General features: G+C 42.5%; 1 protein-coding gene across 1 annotated transcript in view; it reads right to left on the reverse strand.

The window, feature by feature from the left end:
- Positions 1-11563: 11563 nt before the first annotated feature.
- Positions 11564-25490, reverse strand: part of C5H10orf90 (chromosome 5 C10orf90 homolog) — a 67230-nt gene continuing 53303 nt past the window's right edge. Inside the window, exons 6-9 of the mRNA XM_074908491.1 lie at positions 25125-25323; positions 13788-13851; positions 12483-12582; positions 11564-11915 (exon numbers count right to left, since the gene is read on the reverse strand). Of these exons, the coding sequence (XP_074764592.1) occupies positions 11877-11915; positions 12483-12582; positions 13788-13851; positions 25125-25323 (402 nt within the window). The 3' untranslated portion in view covers positions 11564-11876. The remainder of the gene's footprint in view (positions 11916-12482; positions 12583-13787; positions 13852-25124; positions 25324-25490) is intronic.

Here is a 25490-nt window from a genome sequence, read left to right on the forward strand (position 1 = left end):
GATAAAATGATAGTTTATCACAAAAATTCCCAAATATTTTTTAACAACATCCATGCAGGAGTGCTACAGAATTAGTTACCTCTGGCTCTGGAGAACAACAGTGCAATTTCACAACAGTTTCAAGACTTTTTTGAAAAAAAAAACAGAAACAAAAACAAAAAACCACCAAAACTCAAGGAAAAGGGAAATTAATCTGTAGTGCCCCTTCTTCACTACTGTGTACGTAAGAGAGGCCAAACCTTGACTTTTAATTTCTCATGTCAAACCACCTCCCACAATTAGTTTTACGAGGCTTGGTTTATCCACTTCAGAAGAACAAGGCTGAATTTCCCTGCAGGAAATGAAAATTGCATCCAGGTTGTGTGGCTGCTTCAAAGGAGGCCACAATCCTGATTGTCCAGGTTAATTCCTGCGGGCGATGGCCATCCATCCATCCATCCATTCATCCATCCCTCCCTCCCAGCTTTGTACTTTAGCACTGTCAGGGGAAGAGGAATGGGGGGTGGGGTGTTGTGTGGAGGTGTCTCATTGCTTCTGGGGTTTTCCTGACCTTTGTAACCTTTTTATCTTTAGCTACTCCTTCTTTATGCTCCCCCCCTCCCACGCCGCTTTTTGTCCTCCTTATCTTCCTTACTCTATGTATTTAGCTTTTCTATACTTCAGCCACCAGTAGCTTTTCTTTCCAAAGCATGCACTCCACTCTATGCTAGTTTAGGGCTATCCTGCAATAGAAACAGCATATGAACAGCTAAATAGTCTTTTTGCTCTTTATTTCGATCTCCTCAGGAAAGGCAAACCTAACACGTCGCTACTTCTTCTCTATTAATGTAGACAGAGGGTGGCATATGGCAGCCTGGTTTGCTCTCTGCGTTAAGCCTCGGCTTCAGCTCTGCAGAAAAAGCAACAACCACGAGGTACAAACCGAAGAGCGGAGATCCACTGCTGTAGCGTTTCTGTGCTTGGAGATGTGAGGGAGAAATTTCTCACCCTGTGGCTCCGGGTCAGCTGTGGCTAGAGGAAAGACAAAGGAATGAAGTGACAAGGATCTCTGAGATCCTATCAGGATCCCTCTTCAGGCATGTCTTTCAACTACATCGCCCCCGCTTCCCCGCCAAGTGGTTTGGAAAGATTTAACACGCCTCTTTCAGCAGGACGCTGAGAATTGGCAATGCTTACTGGGTGCTCAGGAATGTGTCCTGCATTAATCATTACCTCTTGTCATTCACGAAGCAGGGCTACAGCTCCGAACCCTTTTCCCCCAGCTCTCATACCTGCCTCTGACTTGTGTCACTGTGCCACTTTAATAGGTCAAGTCGAAGCAGCTTAACTTTCAGTCTGCATTTACATATGAAAATAATTTGGTGTAAAGAGCACTCATGATTTTTAACAGTTAATATTTGACTGTATGACAGTACAGGCAGTTGGCTTGGACTCTGGTTATCAAATTACTAATTCATGCAGGAGCTTTAGTTCACATGGCACTGAAAAGGTCAATTCAGAAGAGAGCAATATGGAAGGGCGCAGTGTGGAATAACTTACCTGGAAACAAGCATAACATATGGGTTAGTACAGACACCAGAAAGGAGGAGGATGCACTGAGGGAAACGTCAGCTTCTATTAATTTCCCCTTGGTTAAAGAAGAAGGAGTTTTGAGAAGGAGTTAGTGACTGATGGAGACAACAGGAGGAGGGGAAAAAAAAAAAAAAAAAAAAAAAAAAGGAGTGGAGGGAACATATATTAAGTTTAAAACCTCCAGACTATGATACTGTATGCTTTTGTGACATTAGATGGAAAGCACTGTAACAAACTCAATGGCACCTGTGAGATGGATTATGGTATAATATAGGGTATGGATTATTGAAGAGAAACAGAAGAAAAAGAAAAAAAAGAAAAGGAAAAAGAAAAAAGGGAACAGAAAAGCTATGTCTGCTACCCTTCTCTGCTAGAGCAGGAATTGCATCCCTGCATTACAGCCTGAGTTAAATGAAGAGAGGATAAACCACCTCAGATACAGTATCTCAGATACAGATAAACCACCTTGAACAGTTTCAAGGGAAGAGATTCTGGTGGGGAGAGAGCACCTCTGTAACACTGTTCTCACATCTTCCCAGATCAGCCATCATCTCCTTTGGATATCCAGGAAACCTCACTGTAATCACAGCATCGAGTAATATCCAGAAATCCAAGTCCTTTTACTCCCATATGTGCCAAAATGCATGAAGACTTGTCTGGGTTTAGCTACAGGGATCTACAGTTTTGGGGCCTCCGGGCTGAAGTTTTTGCTGCTTCGAGTAAACAAAACAAAACAAAAAAGCTTTTCCCTTTGAAATCTGTGTGTCCCCTAGCCAGCTGCTGAGACTTTGTGTCTCCAGTCCTCCCTCACTTCATTAACTCTGCAAAATCAAGATCCCGCTGAATTGTGACTGCAGTGGCAGATTACAGTCCTCTATAATTAACAGGCATAGATAGAGCACAATACAGCGTGACCTTTAGCCACAGAGCTTTGCTATAGACCTCTGTCACAACATTCAGACATAAAATAGCTCGCTCCCGAGAATAGCATCCGTCAGCGCTGCATGCTGAAATAAAATACTGGCTGTAAATACTGTTTACTGCTCATACTTGGGAGAAATTGCATTCCATAGATTTCCTAGTCTACGAGGGCAGGTTTCCATCCTCCGTATCTTTAGGCAGCGTGCGCCCCAGCACGCCTGGGCGGGCCGGCGTGCTCTCCTGAGCAGCACAGCCAGTCTAAACCGAGTCGTTCAGCCCGTGGAATGAAATGCAAAGTCAGCAATCTTACCTTTCTACTACCAGTAAATATCTCCCTACCGTCCCCTCCACGCCCCTTGCAGCTCCCCGCTTGGGTTCTGACCTTTTTTCTCTTCCTGTCCCAAAGGTACCATCACGTCAAATTCATCTGACGTTTCTGCCCTGAAGCCTGGAATGTGCAGAGGGCAAAGCAGCCAGCGCCTTGCTGCAGCCAGCCCTCACATCTCCCCTCCGCCGGCCGTGAGGCCACGGTCTGCCCCTGTGTCCAAGCTGGTGGGCTCCCGGTGCCTGGCTGGTGCCCTGTGACTTTCAACAGTTTAATTACAAGGATAGACTTCTCCTGACTTTGAGAACCAAGGGTTTGCTCAGTTTCTCCCTTGTTGCACACACGAAAGGGACACGCTTAGAAAGTTGGGTTTCTGTTGAGTGGAGACTGTGTCTTTCCGAGACCTACCTGTGAGCTATTTGATGTAACAGGGTCCTTTGTAGAGAACCTTGCACAGCTACAGCCAACTGACAGGACATAACACAGAATTAATTCTAGCATGGATCACAGAACCCCCAAACTGAAATGTTTCTGGATTCTTTTTTTTTTTTTTTTTGACAGAGAAGAAACTAAACCAACCCCTACGTTGTTTGAATGATGAAGTGTTATAATATTATATTCAAATATAAGCAAAATTGACAGAGCCATCCTGAAGTTTATGCGTTTAATGAGATGCAGTATTCTTAATCTGTCTCAGGGCTAAAACGTAATCTGAGGGAGCGAACCCCATCCATGAAGCCGTGTTTGGAGAACCCTGACTGCTAGAATCATTTCTACCTGGAAGAAGGATGGCAGGGCTGATGGCGAGTGGTACATGCTCATCACGTTCTCCCCCTCCCTGCTCTGCCCAGTTTGTCCTATCCCTCCACTGCAACATCATTTTGGAAAACAGCTCCTTTCCTCTAACAAAGCAGGGGAGTAAGCTCTGCTTTAATGCTGATTAAGCTCTATATACTACTTTATAGGGAAACTACACAGAGACTTCTGTAACAGGGCCAAGGGTGAAAAAGCCAAGAGGAGCTCAAGCAAGAGCAAACAAAGAAACCCACCACTCCAAGGATACAGGACCTTAACAACAACAACAGCAACCCCCTAAATTCTTCAGCAGTTAAAACACAAAAACCCAAACCTCACACGGTCCCTAGTTACATTCTTTTCCTGTAGCATAAACCCTCGGTCATGCAAACACAGAGCTCTCCATGAGCACAGCCACCACCGGCAGCTGAGCCTCCCGTGTCCCTACCTCGCAGCTGAGGCTCCCTTGGGGCACCTCCCCCACCTTGGGGCACCCCCCCAAGGCCCCCAGAACTCTGACCCAAGTGCCTCAACATCCCGGGGATGTAGGGCTCAGATCCCAGCTACACCCCACACCAAATCAGCTGTTGACATTTTCCTCTTCCTGCCTTTCTCCAGGAAGAGGGAAACACCACAACAGCTACACTTTCTTCTGTTTCAGTAACACAGGACCAAATACTCATAAATAATAAATAATCAATCTTCTTCAGCATGTCTACACAGCTCTAAAACGCCACTTTTCCTTCTGGAGCTGCCATTTCCTTAATCCAACCTATTGCAGTAACTGCTGACCCCGGCTCTCCTTTGCAGCGCACAGGGAGGACACTGGCTTGGTTAACGCCACCTGACAGGAATTAATATTCTGCAAAATAATACTTAAAAAAAAAAAAAAGCTTGCTCTCTCTTCCCACTTGGTGCTCTGCTGTGGACCAACCCCTGTTTACTGTAGTGAGAAGGAAATTCTGCCACATAGGAAGAAGCACCAAGGTTTTTCTGCCCAGCAGCCTGCTACAGAAAAATCCAGAAAACATCCAAACCAGAAAAATTTGGTCCTGTGTTCTGGATATCCCATATCCTCTCCCTGAGGACCTGAACAGCTCCTTATTTTTAAGACCACCTGAATAGAACCTTATTATTTTTCCATGGTGGAAGAAACATCATTTTAAGCTTTCCTACTAATTTCAGTACTCATTTTGAGAAGTGATGATTCCCCAGCAGGATCCTTATATCAGGCAGAACATTTCTGAGAGCATGGCAGGAAGGTGCCCAGTGCTAAAATCCCATTAAATACAACAAATAACCCATTAAATATGCTTTTTTTTTTTTTACTTCAGACCAGACATTGAGAATAACCACTTTGATCTGTTGCTACAAATTTCACTGTCTCCCTGAAAACAAAAGAGAGAAAAAAAACCCCACAAATTTTTACATGTCTCATAAGAGGACAGTATTCAACTCAGACTAAAAATTATGAAGTCATATATTTTTAACATTCCTGTCTAGCCCTCTGCAAACCGCAAAACAATGCAACATCCATCATCATAAATTCTGGGACAGCAAATTAGGAGGACAGCATATTTGGGGGTATTTTTAAAGAAAAACAAATATTCCTAGTGGGAAATTTGAGAGAAATCATTAAAAAGTGCTGTGGCACACATCATGAGAGAATGAAACCGATTAGGTCTTAATCTCATATTATTTATGAAAGGAAGAGTGAAACAGAGCTTTTTTTTATTATAGTCATGTTCTGATTGTTAGGTTCTGTTGCAAAACTCTCATTTGCTTTGGGTCACAAACACAGCAAGTGAAACCTCTCGAAACTAAAAAAAAAAAAAAAAAAAGTAGTAAAATGTTGGTTTTGTAACATTAGCTAATAGTATTAGATAGAACAGTCAGCCCATAATTATAGATCTTTCTTGCAGTTAAACTTATGCCATTACATAATTAAATTTAGACCAATGAGCCTTCAAAGTTATATTTTTACGTAATAACAAACACAAAAATTATATATGTGCTCGCAGTAGCATTACAAGTTAAGTATATATTTGGCGACACTTTACAGTAAGTGGGTATTCATTACTAATTCCTCTGGTATTCATTGTAACAACATTAGTCACGAAGAACTAATGTGGATATAATATTTGAGCGCTGGTTTATTTCTCTATAAATCGGCAGTCTAGAATAGAGGGGTAATTCCCTTTCCCTGACATCACTGCAATGCTGTTGACGACCACACCGCTGTCACTGGGAGATTATTCAATATACACTGGGTTATTGTTGTGGGGAGCAGCGTGTCCAGCTGCCCCGGCTGGGCAGTCTCCAGGTGGCTGCACCATGCATCCAGCCTGTTCTTTATCCGCGGAGAGGATCGTTGTCCTTTCCTCAGCATTTCTCCCCCAAATCGTGGCACGTGCCCGTGTCAAGCCTATCTCCCTGCCTCCTTCTGCAGTGCCACAATTTCACAGGACAACCCAGTTACAGAACCAGACTTCTGTCCTGAACATGTTTGGTTTTTTAACTCTCTGGCCACGGTTATATATTACAATTAATTCAAATTATTGCTGAGGGACCTTTCTTTCAGACACGATTATCAGTTAATCTTCTGATTTAGTCCAAGTTCAACCTGGACACCGTTCCCATGACCAACTTTTGGTCACGATCTCTATTACTTTTCCCCACATCACCCCAGAAGGGGATACAAAGTGCTCACTTACTTTAGGGAACATAAAGTTCTAAAAAAGCACAGAAAGGTGAAATAAAAATGGAAGTCTCTCCATTCTTCAAGTGCAGCTTCAAGAGTGGCGAGAGCACATTGGATGGTATATTGACAGATGGCATGAGCGACAAACTGAAGCTCAGCTGGTTTCAAAAAGATCTTTGCCATTTTCTACTGGCAATTTCCCAAACCAATTGCAAACCTGCAGTAACTCATGTCATAGGTGTTTGCATAATGATCCTCCTATAATTATATATTAACTAAAGTCTAGTCACTGTAAGATATCCCAGAAGATAAAAATATTTAAAACATGAAGTCTAAAAATACATTACTGTGACCAACTTCTAAAAAAAATTTAAAAAAATCCCTGCAATTAAAGGCTCTTTTGCATATTCCTATCTATGCAACACAAACCTCAGGCAATTCATCACACTTTTTCTATTTACTAATTTTATATAATTGTGTGTACCGTGAGCACATTTGTGCAGTTTCTTCCTTTTTTTTTTTTTTTTTTTTTTCCCAATTACTCTGCAGCTGGTAGGGAGATGATACGCCTCATTATCTTATTCTGTGGGTCATCTGAAATGGATATTAAGTAATTCTGCCTCCTACAGCTTTGGTACAGAGCCAAGGAGAACTTAAAAAAAAAGTAAGATGCCTCACTTAAAAAAGAGGATGCTCTTTATTTTCAACGTAGAAATGTCTTCTCACATGACATGCTTCTCTCAACTGTTTTGTCATAGCTAAACAGACATTGCAAGAGAGATGATAATAACTTACCAAAACACCTCCAGGTAGTTCAGCGGGAGGACAAGTTTCACTTCCAGAGCCCAAGACACTACTACACCGTGATCAACAGGCAGACTGGCACCACTCAACGAGCAGCGCAGGCTCCTCTCTGAATAAGGGTTTTGAGCAAGGGTTTTCGTGATTGTATTATCAGTAGATGCATATTTAAATCAAAGCTTAATAAACATTTTCATACATACATTGAGCTTCTCTACCTACAGTATATTTGAAAGATTTCCAGTATCTTCTTTTATCCCAATCTGGTTTTGTGCTCAGGTGTCCTTAGTTTGTGCCACTGCTTTCTAATCACCTTTTATTCAGAAGACTGCAAATTGGGAATGGTCTCAGCTGAGGTGGGGACTTCTCAGCCCCCCATTGCCTGGTGCTGACCTGTGCCCACGACAGCGGGGGAGCACAGTGAGGACATCCCACAGGCATCCAGCCGGCCATAACCCAGCTCAGCAAGAAGCATACTGAGTAATAAATGACCCAGGCTTAAGTCATAGTGCCTGAAGAAATACGACCCTGAGGGACAACCCTGCGGACTGATCTACTCCATCAGTGAACAAGTGGCCAGTCAATGCTCCCAGAAAGATAATTACCCACCCATCAAAGCACACAGGCGTTTTTGTCCCTGAAGTCAAAGGGGCAAACATCTCTATGAATGAGGCAAACTGGGGTGTTTTAGCCATGGAGCTCTTATTGCAATGGATGTACTGGGGAATGGTTTCCTCTGGAGAGAGCTGCCAGAAACTTTATCCATGCTTTTCTGTGTTGTTTTCCTTGTAAATCATCTCTCTCACAGAAAACATAACCAATCCCAGATACTCAACAACAAAACTCCTGAAAAGTCTTACCCGGACAGTCTCCTCATCTATCTGACCAGCTGAGTAAACTCGAAGAAGTAACTAAGGACTTGCATACACATACACAGGAAAATATTTGGGTTTAAAGTAAATCCCCAGAATACTGGAACCCTCAGTGCTTTACACTGCAATGACTTTCAACCCTTAATGAGGTATTTCTATCAGATGAAATTAATGGTGCCAGCAAGCAAGCAAACCATGTCTTGCACACCTAAACCACTGTGCATTCCCTGTGTGGGATCCATTTTGAATAATGCAAAATGTCAACCCTGCGGAGAGGCTTTCTGTTTTGGAAGGGGAACATTGAGTCAATGTGTTGGCCAACCTACACAGGTTTTGTGTCTTAGCACCCCAAAACCATCTCAGCATCTCACCCCAACCAACGCTCATTATTAAATACTGTTCTGCAGGCCCGTACAGATCAGCAGTGAGAGAAGCGATGGCCCAACAAAGGACATGGGGAACAAATGGCAATGCCTATTACCAGAGATCCTTGTATAGTTGTGCCAGTTGGAAAATATGTCCCTCCTGAAGGCACATGGCATGGGCTGACAGCCAGAGACCCTGAACTCAAACAGCATCCAACAAGAAGGAAAACTCCAGGATTTGACAGGCGTGGGTGATGTCCAATTTAGGCTGGAGAATTTTCTGTGTTGAGTACTGTCTGATGGCAAATGTGCTCTTTACTTTGAAATGCCTGCAAGTCCAAAGTGAAATTATGCCAATTTTTTTTTCCTGACTCTAAACTTCATTAAGTTGATGCCTGCTTGTGTAGGGCTCAGTCTGTGAGGCTCATGTTTTTCTGAAGTAACATTTTCCTGTACAGTCTATTTTCTATTACAATGACTGGATTGTAGAGCTGAAATGAATGTCAGAATTGTTTGCTGGATACATTACTAGATACCTTCTTTTCTGAGGCCCAGAAACAGAAATTAGGTTTGCAAGAGAGATCATTTTTGGTTTTTTGAAGCAAAGGTTTCATATCATATAAAACATTCCCAGAGAGTGATTTGCATTATGCATTTTACACACTAGGTATATGCCCAAGCCTATTTACACAAGAGAATTTCCACCTCAAATTGCCACATATTTGTCCTCCAGATTTTGAAAATTACATTTAGAGAAAATAAAAGTATTTGGACATAACCCTTCTACAAACCCCAAAGGTTTTTTTATGAATAGTGCACCAGGTTTAAGTCTGTGAGAAGGTGGAGTTACTCATGAGCCAGGGGAGGTGAGGATGCAGCAGGCCAGTGCGGTGCGCTGTCTCTGAGGATGGCCAGAAGAAATGAGGGGAAACCAGGTCAGTTGAGAAGTGTCCTGCCCTGGTCTGCATGCTGATGGGGGTGCCAAGGGGCAGAAACCAGGCTGAAGCATGTCACACCAACCCTGTGCCGTTATCCCAGTTGCTCACGTTGTTCATTTCCTCACAAGGACCTGGATGCTGTGATTTCTAAGGAGGATCATCTCCTCTGCTTGATACTCCCAGCCAGACATTGGAAAGCATGTCAAATATGTGTATGTAGTTACATGCATCTACATACGCATATAAAATTGTATCGGCATGGAGGAGGAACTTATGGCAGCTCAATTAAGCCATCTCCCTTTAGATCCTGGTCATCCTGCAGCACAGATTCCTGATTTCCATGTAGAATCCTCTCTTACTCACAAGGAGCAAGACTCTGGCTCTTCCAATCTGCTGAAGAAGACGGAAAAGTTTTGGGGCTCTTCTCCTGGTGGCACTAGGTCTCAGCTCCACGCCAGGGAACATCCCTGACCCAGGCGGGGAGTATCTTGCTGTATGCTCCATTGATACTAAAGACCAGATGTCTCCATACCAAAATGTCTTGCTGTGGCTCTAGGGTAAGATTACAAGCAGGCTTAAATGCATAGAGTAAAGCAGGCTTAAATGCAAATAGTATTTCTCTATGGCTGTGCACAGGAAATAATCCTCCTGAAGGGTACAAACTTGACGAACAAAAGCTGCATTTCTCTGAAGTCAAGAGACTAAAGAACCAAGGGGCAAAAATGCTACGTTCCTACTGAAATCAAAGGGGATTTTGGCACCGACTTCTATAGAAATGTCTCTAGTTGTAGTGAGCTATAACCGGACAAAAGCTCAAAAGATATTATTTCAGATTCAGTCTAGGAGACTGTGTGGGGGTGTTTACAGCTATAATTTATCACTCTGTGGTGGAGACCCAGAAGTCCACCAGAGAGAGAAAGGCCCTCCTGTTTGAGGCCGGCCACATGTTTTTCCTGGAAAGCAGCAAGGGGGATCAATGAACCCACAGGAGAGCAGATCTACCACAGAGCTGAGCTGTGAATTTTGGAGGATGCTCCTTCTTGCAGTCCCCTTGTACAAATTTACTTGGAGCCATTTGTGGGCCAGCCCTGACTTTGGTTTCCAACACAACATTACTTGCTTGGTTAAAAAGGGTTTTTTGGGGGAAGAACCCTGGCAGTTTCTTCCTCACAGCCAGCATTACCTTACCCTGCACGTCCTCTCGAAATGCACTGAACTAATCGATGAGGTTTTTTAAATATATCTATCTGGAATGCAATATATTTGTTCAATAAATATATTCTCTGTGAGCAAAAATTAACATCATTACTCCTACTGTACAAACTGGGAAGCTGAGACAAAAAGAGGCAAAGTAATCTAACAGAGACAGAGCACAAAATATAACTCGGTTCCTTGTGTCCAGTACAGATCACACAGCTGGAGGCTATCTCAGTGGCCAAAGCCCAGCTCACAAACATCCCTTTTCTAAAAAACCTGACCTTACATCTCAGGCTAGATTAGAAAAATAAAGCATAGATATCAAAGGCCAAATTCCAGCCCCCTTCAAACACACTCAATTGACTGTTTGTGCAACAGAGGTTTACACTTGCAGTGATTTTTATGGGCAATATTTTTTACCATAGGATTTGTGGCATACAAAGGCATGACTTCTCAAGCAGTTTCCATAATAACTGTGTTATATTTAACAGTACCAAATAAAAACATAGCAGTTGGATCAATATTATATTCATATTTTGTTCCATAAATAAACTTCATTGGTTAGTAAGCTGGTTGTTTTTACTTCCAAAATGTACAAATAAAGATTTAAATATTTTTGGAGGAAACATTACAGATGGTTTTAGTTCTGCAGTTTTGATGCAAACATATTTCTTGGCACCACTTCTTAATATGCCATTTCTATAAATACTTAACAGAAGTGCAGTAAACTATATATTACAATGAAAAACACGAAAAACAGTGCTATAATCAAAATTTTAAATATTGCTCTTTAGCAGGTAAGCTCGCTATATAGATTCACTATATAAACAGGAATAGAGTTGTTCAGAGAGCTAAAATACTGGTCCCTTTTGGTATGTTAGGTATTAATGTGAAACTGCTGCCACTATGATTTTGTGGTAATGCTATTTCAGCTAGTTTCTAAGCATAACAAATAATGATATTCATTTTTCTTTACTTCAAGGATTTAACTCACAGGAAATCAATTAATAGAATACTTCAGAGAAATAAGTTTTCCAGATCTTATAAACCCAGTTCTGTTGCTACAGAGACGTATACTTTTTAAAAGATTAGATAAATAATACCACTGTAATTCAGTATTTGCATTAAAAATTCTTAAAATTATTTCCTCTGGGTAAACTGACCAAAAGGTGATGCTCTGAAACAGCTGTGTTCCCTTTGAGACTGTTTTTGATTACTTGAAAGATGCCTTGAAATTTCAATTGAAATATAAATGAACTTTCTTTATATAAAGAGCCAAAGATAAGAAAAATATCTCCAGGTAATTGAGATAATAGTAAATTCTATGGCTTATCTAGCAGTCAAAGGTATTCAAGATCCAATTAGGATGATGGGCAAGAGAATCCTTTGTCACTCTGTGTTTCTTTGAAGGAGCTGGTCCAGTAATTGCTAGGAAAAAAAAAAAATGCAAAACAGCCTTAAGATACCATTAAAATACATGAGATGGATATAATGGTAGAAATCTTCAGTGATACTCTAGGTGAGGTGGTATTAGCATTTTCAGACTTCAAATCTACTGGCTACATTGCTCGGGAAAAAAAAAAAAAAAAAAGCACTGAAAGATCTTCCATCTTGGACAGGAAAGGTGTAATTAGATGGAGCAACAGAGCACTTAAACAACTGGTACTTGTGTGCAAGGTGGAGCAGGATTACCTGGGAATGCCTCAGGTATGCACCTGGATTCACTGCACTAATGAAGCTTTCCACCACAACTAACTAATTACTCATTTTTAAAACCCCAAAGTCTAGGGCCCTTATTCCAACACGAGGTTCAGCTGTTAATTCAAGTTTAAAGAAGTACCTAGCCTCAGGATCAAGATTTAAAACACATCCTTTGCTGTCAGGGTTTGCACATGGTTAGCACGGGCTGCCCAGGCAGGTGCGGCCTCTACGGACCCCATTCACAGGTGAAGAAGGGTTACAAAACTATCCTTGGCACTCACAGGAAACCCTTACCTTTTTAAAGATCTCAACACGCAGTCTGTTACTTTGGATGATGATCCTCTTCTGTTTTTCTTCTTGTTTCTTTTTTACTTCAGGTAAATTGTCGTAAATCCTGGAACGAATTTAGAAAGTCATCCCTAGGACTCACAAATACTTTTTCCTATAGGAAACATTTGCCTTCAGTGCAATACTTGTCATTAATGGGCATCTCTAAAGTACCTGAATTTATGAAATTGGAATTATAAATTATCAACAATCAAGATTTTATGTAAAATACAACTTGTTGAAAAACACTCTTAATTGTGAACTAAAAAGTAAAAGACAGGATCAGGTTATCTCAATGCAGCAACATAATTCTGGAGTAGCTTCTAATGAGCTCAGTGGAGTTGGTTTCAATTTATAGCAACATAATTCAAACCAGAATCTGGCCTGCACACTTTTTTTATATTTATGTCACAAAATTAATACCAAGCAATTATTTTCAAGTATTTTTTAACATACAAGAAAGCAGTCATTATAAGACTGGAGACTGTTAACATTTTTTCACTGTCATTAGGAACACTTTTTACCAGGGAGAACATAATCTGCCCGTTTTAAAAATAACGTGAGTTGCCCTCAACGAGGTGATTTCTGGTCTGATCTTTTTTCCATTTAAATCAATGATAAAATTCCCAGGGGTTTAAAAAGAAAGTCAGACCTTCCTTCACAGCAGTCCTGTTCTTTGCATGCATACAAAGCCTGTTAAGTTCTGATTTTTCCCTCTGAATATTTTGTAATACCAAGTTCTCGAAGCAGACTGTTTTGGCTGGAGGTTGTATTTTGAAGAAGAGAAACGGGACATATTTTAGGCACTTTTACAAATGGGATGAATTCTGCACGGTAGCCTTTAGCAGCTTTTCTTTCTGTAAACAACTGTATGAAGTGCAATGCAACTAAAGATCAGATATCATGTTCCTAGTAGCTTGCTGTAATTCCCATAACCATGTGCCATAATCGGGGTGAAAAAAAAAAAAAAAAACCAACAAAATGATGATACTGCTTACATTTTTGAATATCTGACATGAGATACCTGTCAGGGACTTAGTTTTCACACCATAGGTTTCTCCATGCTGTCTGAAACTGCTAGAAAAGGGGTGCTCAAAGGGCAGGGCTACCCCAAATCTATCAGACTGATGCAGTGGAAGAAAACCATGAGAACTGCACAAAAGGGTGGCAGGCAGTGTGACACTCCCAGTCTGAAGGTGATGTGGAAATGCGGCGCCTTAGGCGTGAGATGGCAGCGATTCCCAGCGAACTCTAAACCCAAGGGATTTGTACCTTTTTGATCTCATATGCATCTCCTTCTCGGGGATGAATCTTTCCTTTGGTCTGAAGAGGTTATCTAGCAGAGGGAAAATAGAGTTAATATTGGAGGAATCTGCGTTTACTGAAATTTTAAATGTCACGTTCCGTGTAGTCAAGATGTGCCATTTCTGATTAAATTTTTGATGGCTTAAGGCCAGATCCAAATCTCCACAGGTCAACGGAAAGGCATTTAACAACTTCATCTGGAGCGGAATTGGTTCCCAGAGCTGCCCTCCAGAAAGGGAAGGATGGATAAGACCCGTAGCAACCACCTTCATTACAGAGTTCATGTATTTTAAATGCACGTTGTCGTTGTCACAGACAGCTGTGTACACCCTTTGTTCAGATCAAGAACCAGCAATGATTTCTGCTATATCAAGTTATCCGTTTTTCCCACATGCTCGTGCAAGGAATTGCACCCCCTCACACTGACTGCATCCTCAGCTGGTGGGTGTTGGGAACCTGGCCTGGTATGATAGTTTCTGATTCAATTTACACCTGTTTTGCAGGGCTGTGAATAATTATGCCAAGCATCAGGAGGAGAAAAATTACATTAGTCTTTCCTGATCAAATATGAAGATATTTGCGATAATTCCAATCAGCATTTCCCTGGATACAGGAAAATAATTACTGATCTTAGCAGTTGGTGAGTCTCAGAAATAGGTGATTTTAACACCTTCCTTCTACAAATGGTTTCTGAATGGGAAGGGAAGGCCTTTGTGCAAGGTGGGAAGCCAGTAAATACATAATCAGAACCGATTCTCGACAAAGGAGACTGTGCCTGATCACATTTATCAGGGAGAGGAGGGAGGAGAAGACTTGCTGCCTTCACACCTACATCAGGACAATGGAAGAAAAAAGGGGAGGGATGGGGCAGGGTCCCCTCTTGGCAGCAGGACACATCTAGAGGAGGGGATAGAACATCCCTGTGGTGCACAAGCCACCGCCCTGATGCACACAGGTGATGTGGATATTTGTAACAAGTTTTTCAGCTGAGGTGTATGAAATAAATGGTTTTACGTTCTGGCCTCTGAACACAAGGATGCCCAGAGCATTGCCTACCCCCAGCCAGGTCCAGGAGATTTCCCCCGGGCTCTGAGGACAGGGTGTGATTCCCTGCGTAGTCACAGCAGTCTGAACATCAAAGGTATTTCCCAGTATCTTTGCAGAATATATGTATAAGGTAAATACATGTGCAAACTTTTAAGCCCTTCCATTTTCCAAGGAAGTTTAGAAGACATAATATATATCACAGCAGGCACCACGTCGGCCTCTTTTTGCCATCTCACTCACGAGACAAAATACAATAATCAAGGCAGAGAAGTAAATACAGAGAATAATTTGTTCCAGAACTGCCCAGTGCAGACACTGGCCTTGAGCAGACCCAGTGACCACTGCCCCAAAGAAGGCCCTTCCTCACCAGCTTTGCTTCCCTGCTGATTAAGACACCAGATATTTCAGGGATATTTATTGGAGAATTGTTAGCAACCAGCACCAAGCAGCTTGTGGGGCTACATCTAAAGGCAAAGTCATGCTCAAATTACCGTGTTTCTGAGGAAAACACTACATGTCCTTTAAGATCACTGTTGTACCTCGGTGTGAAAAGAAAAGGGAGCTTTGCAGCAGTTCCTATTCTGAACTGGTACAGTTTTCAAAACACAAACTGAAAAAAAGAGGGGAGGCTGCAAAGCCTCCTCTGCCCAAGGACTAACTTTTCTCCACTCAGTGGCTGTCTACACTTAATCACTCTTATTAAATCTTCAGCACACACAAGCAACATGCTCAATTTGCTAGGAAAATATAATTTGCCTTTTATTTATTAGTGTTTTCATGTTCATTTACATGTTGATTAATTTAAAAGGAATAAACACTTGGATGCTATCGTTGCCCAAATAACCCTGCAACTTAAGGGAGCAGATTGCCTGTGACCCAAGCGGTCCTGGTGAAGGATTGGGGCCCAGAGTCATCGATTTTCTGGGACCAGTGTGGATCCCGGCACGCTCCAGAGCGGCCTCAGCGTGGTCCCTTGCTGCTCGAGGTTGCACACCTCATTCTGACAGCTCAGCGTGGCAGGATGCCTCCCTTCCTGCAAGACATGTCCTCCAACCTGGAGAATGGCACAGGATCAGTCTGACATCACATAAAACCATCACTACGGGTTCTCTGCAGTGCTAAAGCAAAAATAAGAGGCACTCCAGGCTACACAGCAAATTCAGGCATCTTTTTTGTCTGTGTGGCACCATATGGTCCTCAGTACGAGATCTCTGGTGTGACAACCAGTTCCTTGTGTGTTCTTGCGTCCTTGGGCAGAGAAGAGCAGCTGAGGGCACTGGGAATAACCCCCCAGCAGATACCTGTGCTACCTGCACCAAGCCCTCACACAGTAAATCAAGGAGGACCTCCCACAAGATGCGATGCGATCAGACAGCATGAGTGGCCAGCACAGAGCCTGGGCTTTATGTGATTTCATATGCACTGTGAGTGACAGCTGCTCAGATTTATGAATTTTTATTCCAAGGATTCTGAGACACAGGATTTCTGGAAAATAATTGTTTTAGGGATCCCCCCTCCTGCTTTTTCTTAATAAAAGCTGTTAACGACACATTAACATTTCCAGACCTCTGTGCGTAGCCACGAGAACATGCAAGGGATGAAAAAAAAAAACAGTCGGGGATTTGCAGACCTGTGACCTATCTTGTAAACAGCGTGACAAGCTAATCTGTATTTATTCTACGACATGCTAAGACAGCCTGGCCTCTGTGTTTGAGAGGGGAAGCACCACAGAGGCCGAGAGCTGTACGGGTGCTGGCACATACGGCTGTTCCTCCAGAATATTCCTCTCCTGGTGGCACAGAAATGGTCCTGAAGGGTGTGAGACCCATCACTGCCAACGATTCTGCCTGGAACTAGGTATGCGGCTCTGCCAGTGGCTTTGAAGGGAAGGATTAAAAAGAGCCTCTGGGGAAAATCCTCCAAGAGAAAAATCTACCTTGGTTATAAAAATTCCCTTTGTAAAGCAGTTTGGAGTCAAAAGGTTAACCCTTAGGGGTAAACATTCAGATAGTATCTCTCAGCTCGCTCTCAGGTCACTACATATAAGAAAAAAAAAAAAGAAAATCACATGCAACCATCAAGCAGAAATAAAGCTAATGGTCAATAGATTTGAGGACTGGAATTCAAAGATTAACTGGAAAATAAATAAAAATTGGTATTGAGAAAATAAAAAGCATGTGTGCATTTAAATATTTGTTAATATTCAGTACTGAAAAGTGTATTTTGAAGTGGAAGAGCAGCACACATTCAGGGCTATAATAACCTGCCGAACATGTCATGAAGACCTGAATTAACATTCTTTCCTACTAAGTAAAGATCAAAGTGGGGCATAAGGTGGACAATTCCCCAGGTTGTTAGTCTTCTAAATGATATTTTATCAAAGTTCCTTATAAACTTGCATAGGCTTGTACTTTTGGAGAAAACTATGCTGAAGGATAGAAAAGAAGGGATTTCAAAGCAGACATTTAGCACTGCAGTTAAAAAAAAAAAAAAAGGTATGAACAGATAAGCATGAAACACTTCCTTCGTGTTTTATTCAAACCTTGTGATACTACTGAGCTGCTGGTATTTACACCAACACTGTGTGCAACAGTGGTCTGACACCGCCATAGCAGGAGAAAGAAGCCACTTATCAAGTTGTAAATGAAGGTAAATGGGTCATCACTGTAATATATTTTAACTAATGCTAAACGGCACCTCAGACAGGATGAGTAACTTTCCTGCTCAGGAAGATAGTAAATGTTTAGACAGAGCAAAGATAAAATTATTTTGTTGGAACCGTCTCTTGGCTTCTGATCTCCCACTAAATCACCGAACCATTTTAAAAAGAGAGAGGCAAAAATTATCAAAGGCTAAACTCTGAATCTCAGAATATACAGACATTTTCCTCCAACATGAATGGAAATTCTCAAAGTTTGTTAGGTGCTAAAATGTGCTGAAATGTGTCTTTGAGGATGCCAGTCCCTGCAAAGCAAAGCACTGAGAGTGGTCGTTCTCTAACTAAACTGCTCTTTTACTGAGCTGAAAAAAATAATTCACCAAAAGGCCATTTGCCTAGAGAAGTTCTAAGAGACAAAAGATTTTTTTTTTTTTTTAAACACTGCTTTTTAAAATCAATAGTCCCCTAAAAAAATAAATTAGCCTTGAATCTAAGCTGAACGTCAAGGTGTCATTCAGTATAGCATCCCCACAGCACTTCTCTGGGAATTCATCCAGAGAATATAAAGCAGTGCCTACACCCAGGGGTGCTGCCCAGACTTTTGGACGTTGTGTAGCAATGACTTCATGCAGTGAATTACTTCAGTTGCAGTCAACAGATGAGGTTTTGGTGTTATTTATAATTTCCATCAGTTAAAGGTTTGATGGCCAGCCTGCCTGGACTTTCTGCTCATCTCAGAGAAATGCTGAAGCTCGAAAGTGGTCCTTCACCCAGGAGGACCCACAGGAAGGTGGTTCATGGGCTTTCCAGCTGTTCAGGTCTGTCCTACACTATGGCTATTAAGACTTGTGATCCTCCTTAATATTTCAGTATTAACAATGGAAAACATCGCTAGTATCTCTTAAAAAAGCTGTACATTCTACAGGCTTATCAAAACATTTTCATACTAAATTTGTTTTGGGCATGATGCAGGAAATTTGGTCCTTTCTGTCCAAATGATACCTGAACATTCATGGATTCCACCCAGAAAAAAAAATAATTAGTATCTCACCTGGTCTTCCTAAATCATTCTTATTTAATTAGAGCATGTAGTCATGAAAAGCATAACATTTCTTTCAAAAATTAGCAATTAATGAAGAAGGTATGACAGATCTTGGTAAAGTCATCAAAAGATTAATTTAATCTTTAGTAAAATATTCGCTAGTTTCTTAATCCTGTCTTCTTTAGTTTCAATTTCTAATCATGGGTGAAATTAGACTTCTTACTCCTGGATTAAAAAGTCCATCATCAAAAACTCTTTTTTTTATTTGGTTCCTTCAAGACTCCAATGGAGTTATCCCCCAGCAAACTGACTGAACTTCATGAGTCTCCCATTATAAGGCACATTGTTTCCCTGCTGTCATCATCCACACAGAAAACTGCTCGTATTTGAAGATTTTTCACTTTATTGCTACCTTCCTTGCAGAGAGGCTGGCTATCTCCCCCCTTTGCAAGGGTGAGGGCGCAGAGGGGACGTGCTGGTCAGCCCATTCACTCCATCACCTCCTCCCCTGTTGTCACAGTGAGTCCAAGCATAGGGCTTCCAAGGGACAGTATCACCCACTGCCGGGGACTGGGCAACGTGCTGCCGTGTTTGGCTGACTCATAGGCACTGCTCTAACAATGTGATGAATAATAATGAATAGGTCATTCCTCTTCCTAATTCAATTACCTGACTGCAGCTTAGTCTTTACTCAGAGCTGTCAGCCTTAACCAAGAGGCCAACAGGTTCAGCAGCACTACTGCTAGCTGTGAGTTTTGATGGGGAAAAGGAACCCGAGAAATGGCACGAACAGAGATGGGCTGGTGGCCCCAAACATCTCATCAACCGCCAATCGCATCTGAAGACCACGAATATGCATGTTAGGGGCTGCAGGATTTGCCAGCTGCACACTTATTGCAAATTCTCTGACTGCCATCTTCTCCTCTCCAAATAAAAACCTCCCCGGCGTGGAGCTTCTCAAGAAACCAGCCCCTTGAAAACACAAACAAACAAACAGCAATCCTCACCCTCCAGGCTTTTGCAGTTACAATAAAGCTTTTTGGAAAGATTTAGAAGCACGACTGAGGAGGTATAAACTTGTTTCCAAAATATTACTAAAGATACAGGATTTGGATACAAATCCAGAGAAACACAGCAGGCACCGCGGTAGGGGTTGAATGGGAACGTTCAACTTATATTGCCATTTCCAATGAACCACCGCCCTCTCAAAGGAAAGGAAAATGGAAGGTATGAAAAAAACCATATGTGCCTGAGAAATTTTTTTAAACCTCTGAAAGTGCTTGTGTACACTAAGATCACAAGGCTGTTCATTATGCAGATTTAAAGGCCTATAAACAGCTGGTAGTCCTGTCACTGAAGTAATTACATTACGGTTTTCGAGATTTAAATCCAGTTATTTGAACATTGTTCCTATTCAGTTCGTCACAGTGGGATCTCTAATTTGTTCAACATAGTCAACAGCAGAGTAGTCTATCTTGGACTAATTAGCACTCTCAAAATTTAGCAGTACACATTACACAGCACAAAGGCTAGCGTGAGAGTTGCAGGTTCTCTGCCTTCAAAGTGCTCTTGTGACGATAAAAATCTTCTGCAGGATAAACATTTTCATTTTTCTAAGATTACTTTCAGCATTTCGTAAAATCCTGCTCATGAATTACAATTAAAAATGGTAAACAACTTGGGGTTTTTTTAAGGATAAGAAGGTAAACGGAAACCGCACAGATGTTGGTATTTATATGGAAATGATGTCAAATGCAAATTATTTCTTTCTCCTACAAGAAACTGGCAAAACATTGGAAAATTGTACTGGCTAATAATTTCATATTATCAATAAAGACACTTTAGTCTGATAGAATAATCTCAGGCAGAGAAAAACCTCTAAAGGTCATTGCTCTTTTTTTCTGGGTAAAAATTATTTTCTTGAAATAAAAGCAGCAATTCCAGAGTGAAGTGCATGCAAGAAGCTTATTTCAAAGAGATATAATTGCAGCAAACTTGTCAAGTGCAGAGGGAAACATCTCAGGTTGAAGTTTAACCCCCATTTAAGCCTGCATAAAAGCAGCTGCTGCCCAAGGGGACAGTCCCATCTCTCCCCGTCCTGTGCCACCTTCCCAGGTGGGCATGGATGTGCACATGGGGAACTGGGCCAGGGAATGTCCTCTGGTGGTGGGAAGCTAATCGAATAATTAATGTTATTGCCAGGGCTTGTGGTAAGTACGTTGCAGCGACCTGCTCTGCGAGCACCTTGGGGTTGCACAGACACACTCTACTCCTGCCCAGCCACAAATGCACTTATAATCCATCCATGGGGTCACTGTGTCGGGGTGAGTGGAAATTAAACTCATCAACCAACCCTGCCTTTACGTAAAAGACCATCGGAAAAATATATGAGGGATGTGCTGGCAGCGAGCCCTGTGAACCCCAGAGCCATGCAGACCTCTACCACCACCAATCCCAAAAACATCAGGGGACAGGAAAAAAAAAAAAAAAAAACAACAAAAAAACAAGAAAACAAGAAAAACAAGAAAGGAGGAAATCATCAGACTGACAAAAAGCAACCACAAGGTCACACCCGGAAGCCTAGAGGTGCCATCAATAAAATGCTGTATACATAAACAAGTTTTCAGGTAATTTTACCCTCCTGGGTTCTTAATTTTAAATGTTGTTTCAATGTGTGTTGCTGTGAAAGAGCAGCCAGCTTCCTGAGACCAAGAGATCTGCAGGTGGGCTGCATTTGGTAGAAGATTTTTAAGACTAGGAGGGAGAACAGGAGACCCAGTAATACTAATACCAAATAAAATACCAATGGCTATCTAAGCAACTGCCCTGCGTGTGCGGAAGTCTTTGGCACCCATTTCCCTTGACTTCCTATGGCAGCTGAGGTCTACGGTCAGGTTTGGCCTTTATGAGTGTCTGCCACAGGCACAGGCTTCTAGATGACTACGGGAATGTACACGGCATCGTAGGGAGGACACAGGGCAGGTCTGTGCCCTCTGCTGCTGCCCAGTGCACCCCAGGCTGTACACTGGGAAGCAATGGTTGAGGTAACTCAACACTGAGCCTCAGTCACCACCCCTGTCCCAGCTCTGGTGCCACAGTCTGCTGCTCCTGGACCACGACCAACCCACAGCCAGGCATAGCCAGAGATGGAGGTGGTATTCAGGACCTACAGGCACACCTTAGGATATTTTTCCTCTTCTTTGTGACCCGCATATATCTCAGGCTCTCTACCACTTGAAAAGCTGGATTTGAAAGACACAGTCAGGGATGAACCCTGCCACGTTTCCTTTGCTCAGCCAGCTTTGGCTGGCAGGCAGCTTTGGGTGTCATTTGTGCATGGGTGCGGTACACGAGCAGCCTGGGAGCTCTCTTTGGGAAGGGTACGGTCTCGTTACACCCATAAAAATGGGAGGCTGGTGCCAAGGGAGGCAGTGCTGGTCTCCTCCCTCACCATCTCACACCCTCTCTCTCGCCTCCCCCACGCCAGCTCAACCGATCACAACACTGAGGAGCTGGAGCAGTCATCTGATCTGATAAAGACCCTAAGGGAATCCTAATTTAAAAATAAAAAAAATTAAAAAGTTCCTGCTAGATTCAGCTGAAATATGAGGTCACGGATGGGCCACACAGTGACAGAGCAGGGGGTGACACTGGTGTCCGTGCCCACAACCTCCTTTGCACCATGTTATAATGCGAAATGGCATCCTCAGATCACTGGGATTTTGATGTCCACTCCCCATCTCAGTAAATTAAACTGTGCTTGCACCCCCTACATGGACTACAGCTGCATTTTCCATTTCATTTTACTTATGTTTTCTAAAACGTGAGACAAAATCTTGCTTTAAAAGCACATTTTACATGCTAAAATGGCTTTTCCAAAGAACACAGAATAATGGTGACAACAAACAGTAACTTCTTCCAACTTTGGGGGCAGGCAGAAAGGAAGGAGAAGGTTGTGACCCTGGTGTCATCAGCAGAGACATCAGAAGGAAACAGGCAGTCAAGGCCCTTGGTGAGCATGAGGGAGAAGCCCTTGTCTCTTCTGCAGGAGGGATTGCAACTAGAAGAGTTTGGAAGCATCTGTAGGAAACAAAGATCCCCCACTCTGGAACTCATTACTGGTACTAATCCTTCTGCACAATGGTATTCACCAGAAGAAGTCCTAAAATACCAATTGTCAGAACTTAGACCAAATTCAATATGCTCAGTACACTCCTACACAGCCCTCTGAACTGCAGCCTACACATTTGTGCTTTATCAAGAATCTAGGATTTCCAATATTAATTACAGTTCTGCTTAAATAACAGACATGTGACACTTCTGTCATTATAAAAATATTAAGATCTCACAAACAGAAAATTACATGTAGCTACAGGAAGGCAGATGAGTTATAGAAACAAAAGATTCTCTTTAGGCAAATTTATCTTTAATGACCAACCACTAAAAGAGGGAAATAGTCATTCACTTGAATAATTAATGTATATATTTCAGTATTATCCTTTTATTACTCATTAAACAAGCATAAAGATTAATCTTTAATTATAAATTAAGGAGAAACAGGTTTAACCCTTCATTCTTTTGTTCTGTAAAGTATTTGCAAAGTTGTGTGTGGGACTTTCGAAGATGACCAAAGGGGGATATATATGGACAGTGGGGTTGAGGCACCTCAGCAAGTTTCCCAACGACACCGAGCTGTGTGGTGCGGTGACACGCTGGAGGGAAGGAGCCCCCAGCTCTGGGGCACCAACATCAGGACACGGACCTGCTCGAGCGGGGCCAGAGGAGACCACGAAGATGCTCGAGGGGCTGGAGCCCCCCTGTGAGGACAGGCTGGGAGAGTTGGGGGGTTCAGCTGGAGAAGAGAAGGCTCCGGGGAGACCTTAGAGCGGCCCCCCAGGGCTGAAAGGGGCTGCGGGAAAGGGGGGAGGGACTCTGGATCAGGGGTGTGGGGATAGGACAAGGGGTCACGGGTTTAAACTGACAGAGGGCAGATTTAGATGAGATGTGAGGCAGAAATTCTTCCCTGTGAGGGGGGTGAGGCCCTGGCACAGGCTGCCCAGAGAAGCTGTGGCTGCCCCCTCCCTGGAAGGGTTCAGGGCCGGGTTGGACGGGGCTTTGGGCAACCTGGGCTAGTGGAAGGTGGCCCTGCCCGGGGCAGGGTGTTTGGGACTGCATGGGCTTTAAGGTCCCTTCCAACCCACACCATCCTGTGATTCTATGGTTTGCCACTTCTAAGGCATACGACTAGCTCCTGGGCTGTGTCACTGCCTGCTGGGAGGGCTTGCTGGTGCTGGCACAGAGCCCCCAACACCGCAGGGCCCAAGAGATCTGAGCCCAAGTACATTAACCTGGATAGTTGAAGTGGTGAATGAATTTTACTGACTCTTTAAAATATAATTCATGATTTGTGCTTTGTTTACTTATGCTTATTTTGCTCTTATTATAAAAAATACGTATCTGATGTAAGGTAGACTGTGTCCTAGCACAGCATCAGCACAGATGTAGCCATAGAAATTGGTACTCTGCAATACAAAACATGTCAAGAGCCCGGAGATGGGGACTGCACCCAGCTTTCCTGCACCCAATCTCATTCCCTGGGGAGAAAAAAACATACATGTGTTTCTCAGCATTAAGGACAAAGATTTTTTTTTTCCTGCTCCCTTCATGTGACCCATCTAGTTGTTGAATGTTTTCAATTGATTTACTTTTCAGTAGAATAATGTGACTTCAAACAGCCACAGATTTAAAACCAAAATGTTTTTGCTTTTAAAAAGAGGAACGCCAATCCATCAAATAAATCTTTTTCTTTAGTCAACTGAATTAACTAACAGCCAGATGGCAATTAAAAAAAAAAAAAATAAACAAAAGTAATTTGTTTAAGATATTGTGCCTAGATAATATTTACAGAGGTGCTATTGGGAGGGAGCTGCAAGGGAGTTGCTCAGAGAAAAGTTTTACTCGCTGGATATTGAGTGTGTTTACCACTAGGGTAATAAAACAACCTAATCAACCTGAATTAGGAAATCACAGAGTTTAGATGCATTGATTTAGCAGCCTTGCATACAGCTGCCAGGCAGACAAGCCTTCTTTCACAGCTAGCTCACTGCTGAGGTCTTCATGAGCCAAGTGGCAACTTCACACCTGAAGCTGCTGAGAAGATCAGATTGGGCCTCCTACCCCAAATCTCACCTACCACCCGCCACTTCTCTCCCCACACTGGTCTTTCTGTGAGCTGTGAGAGATAGGAAATACCATTTATTGGTATCATCGCTACATCTAGCAGCAACTTGCATCGTGCTGAAGAACACAACTGCATGTGACAATGACAAAAGGTCCTGAAGGAAGAAGTCTCCTTCCACCATCACAGAAAACACCTCACCCCCACAAACACATCTCTGTGCTTCTGAGCATTAGGTAAGATGCTGGAGCGTTGGTGGGGTGAAACAGGAGTAGCAGGTCTCATGTTTTTTTCACAAAGTTAATAACAGAAATACCGTACGCGTGGCAAGATTTCAACGGCACCCACCAACCCGTTGCTGGTCACAATTCAACTTACCACTGAGAGGGTGAGGAATGGTGTATTGCTTTTTTTTGCTTGAAGTGGACGCCGAGGAAAGCCTACGAACAAACGCTCCTTGGCTGCCTGCAGGAGCATCACTCTGCTGGGCTTTCCTCAACTGGACCATATGCTCAAGTCTCTTCAGCCTTTCTTGTGAACGAGAGATGAACTGAGGCTTATGGATTTCTAGCGCTTCCTAAATGAAACAGAGAAAGTGCTTTGTTTTAAAAGGAAGAAAAAAAAAAAAAATTATATGCATCTAACTTGCTTCAGTAAGAGATTATCGCTGAAAATGATTGCTTGTCTGTATGAAAGTTAGCTAACTGCCTTCCTATCTGTCTTTACTGCCTTTTACTCTTAGAA

The sequence above is a fragment of the Athene noctua genome, chromosome 5 (assembly GCF_965140245.1).
Source record: "Athene noctua chromosome 5, bAthNoc1.hap1.1, whole genome shotgun sequence".
In the NCBI taxonomy this organism is placed as follows: Eukaryota; Metazoa; Chordata; class Aves; order Strigiformes; family Strigidae; genus Athene; species Athene noctua.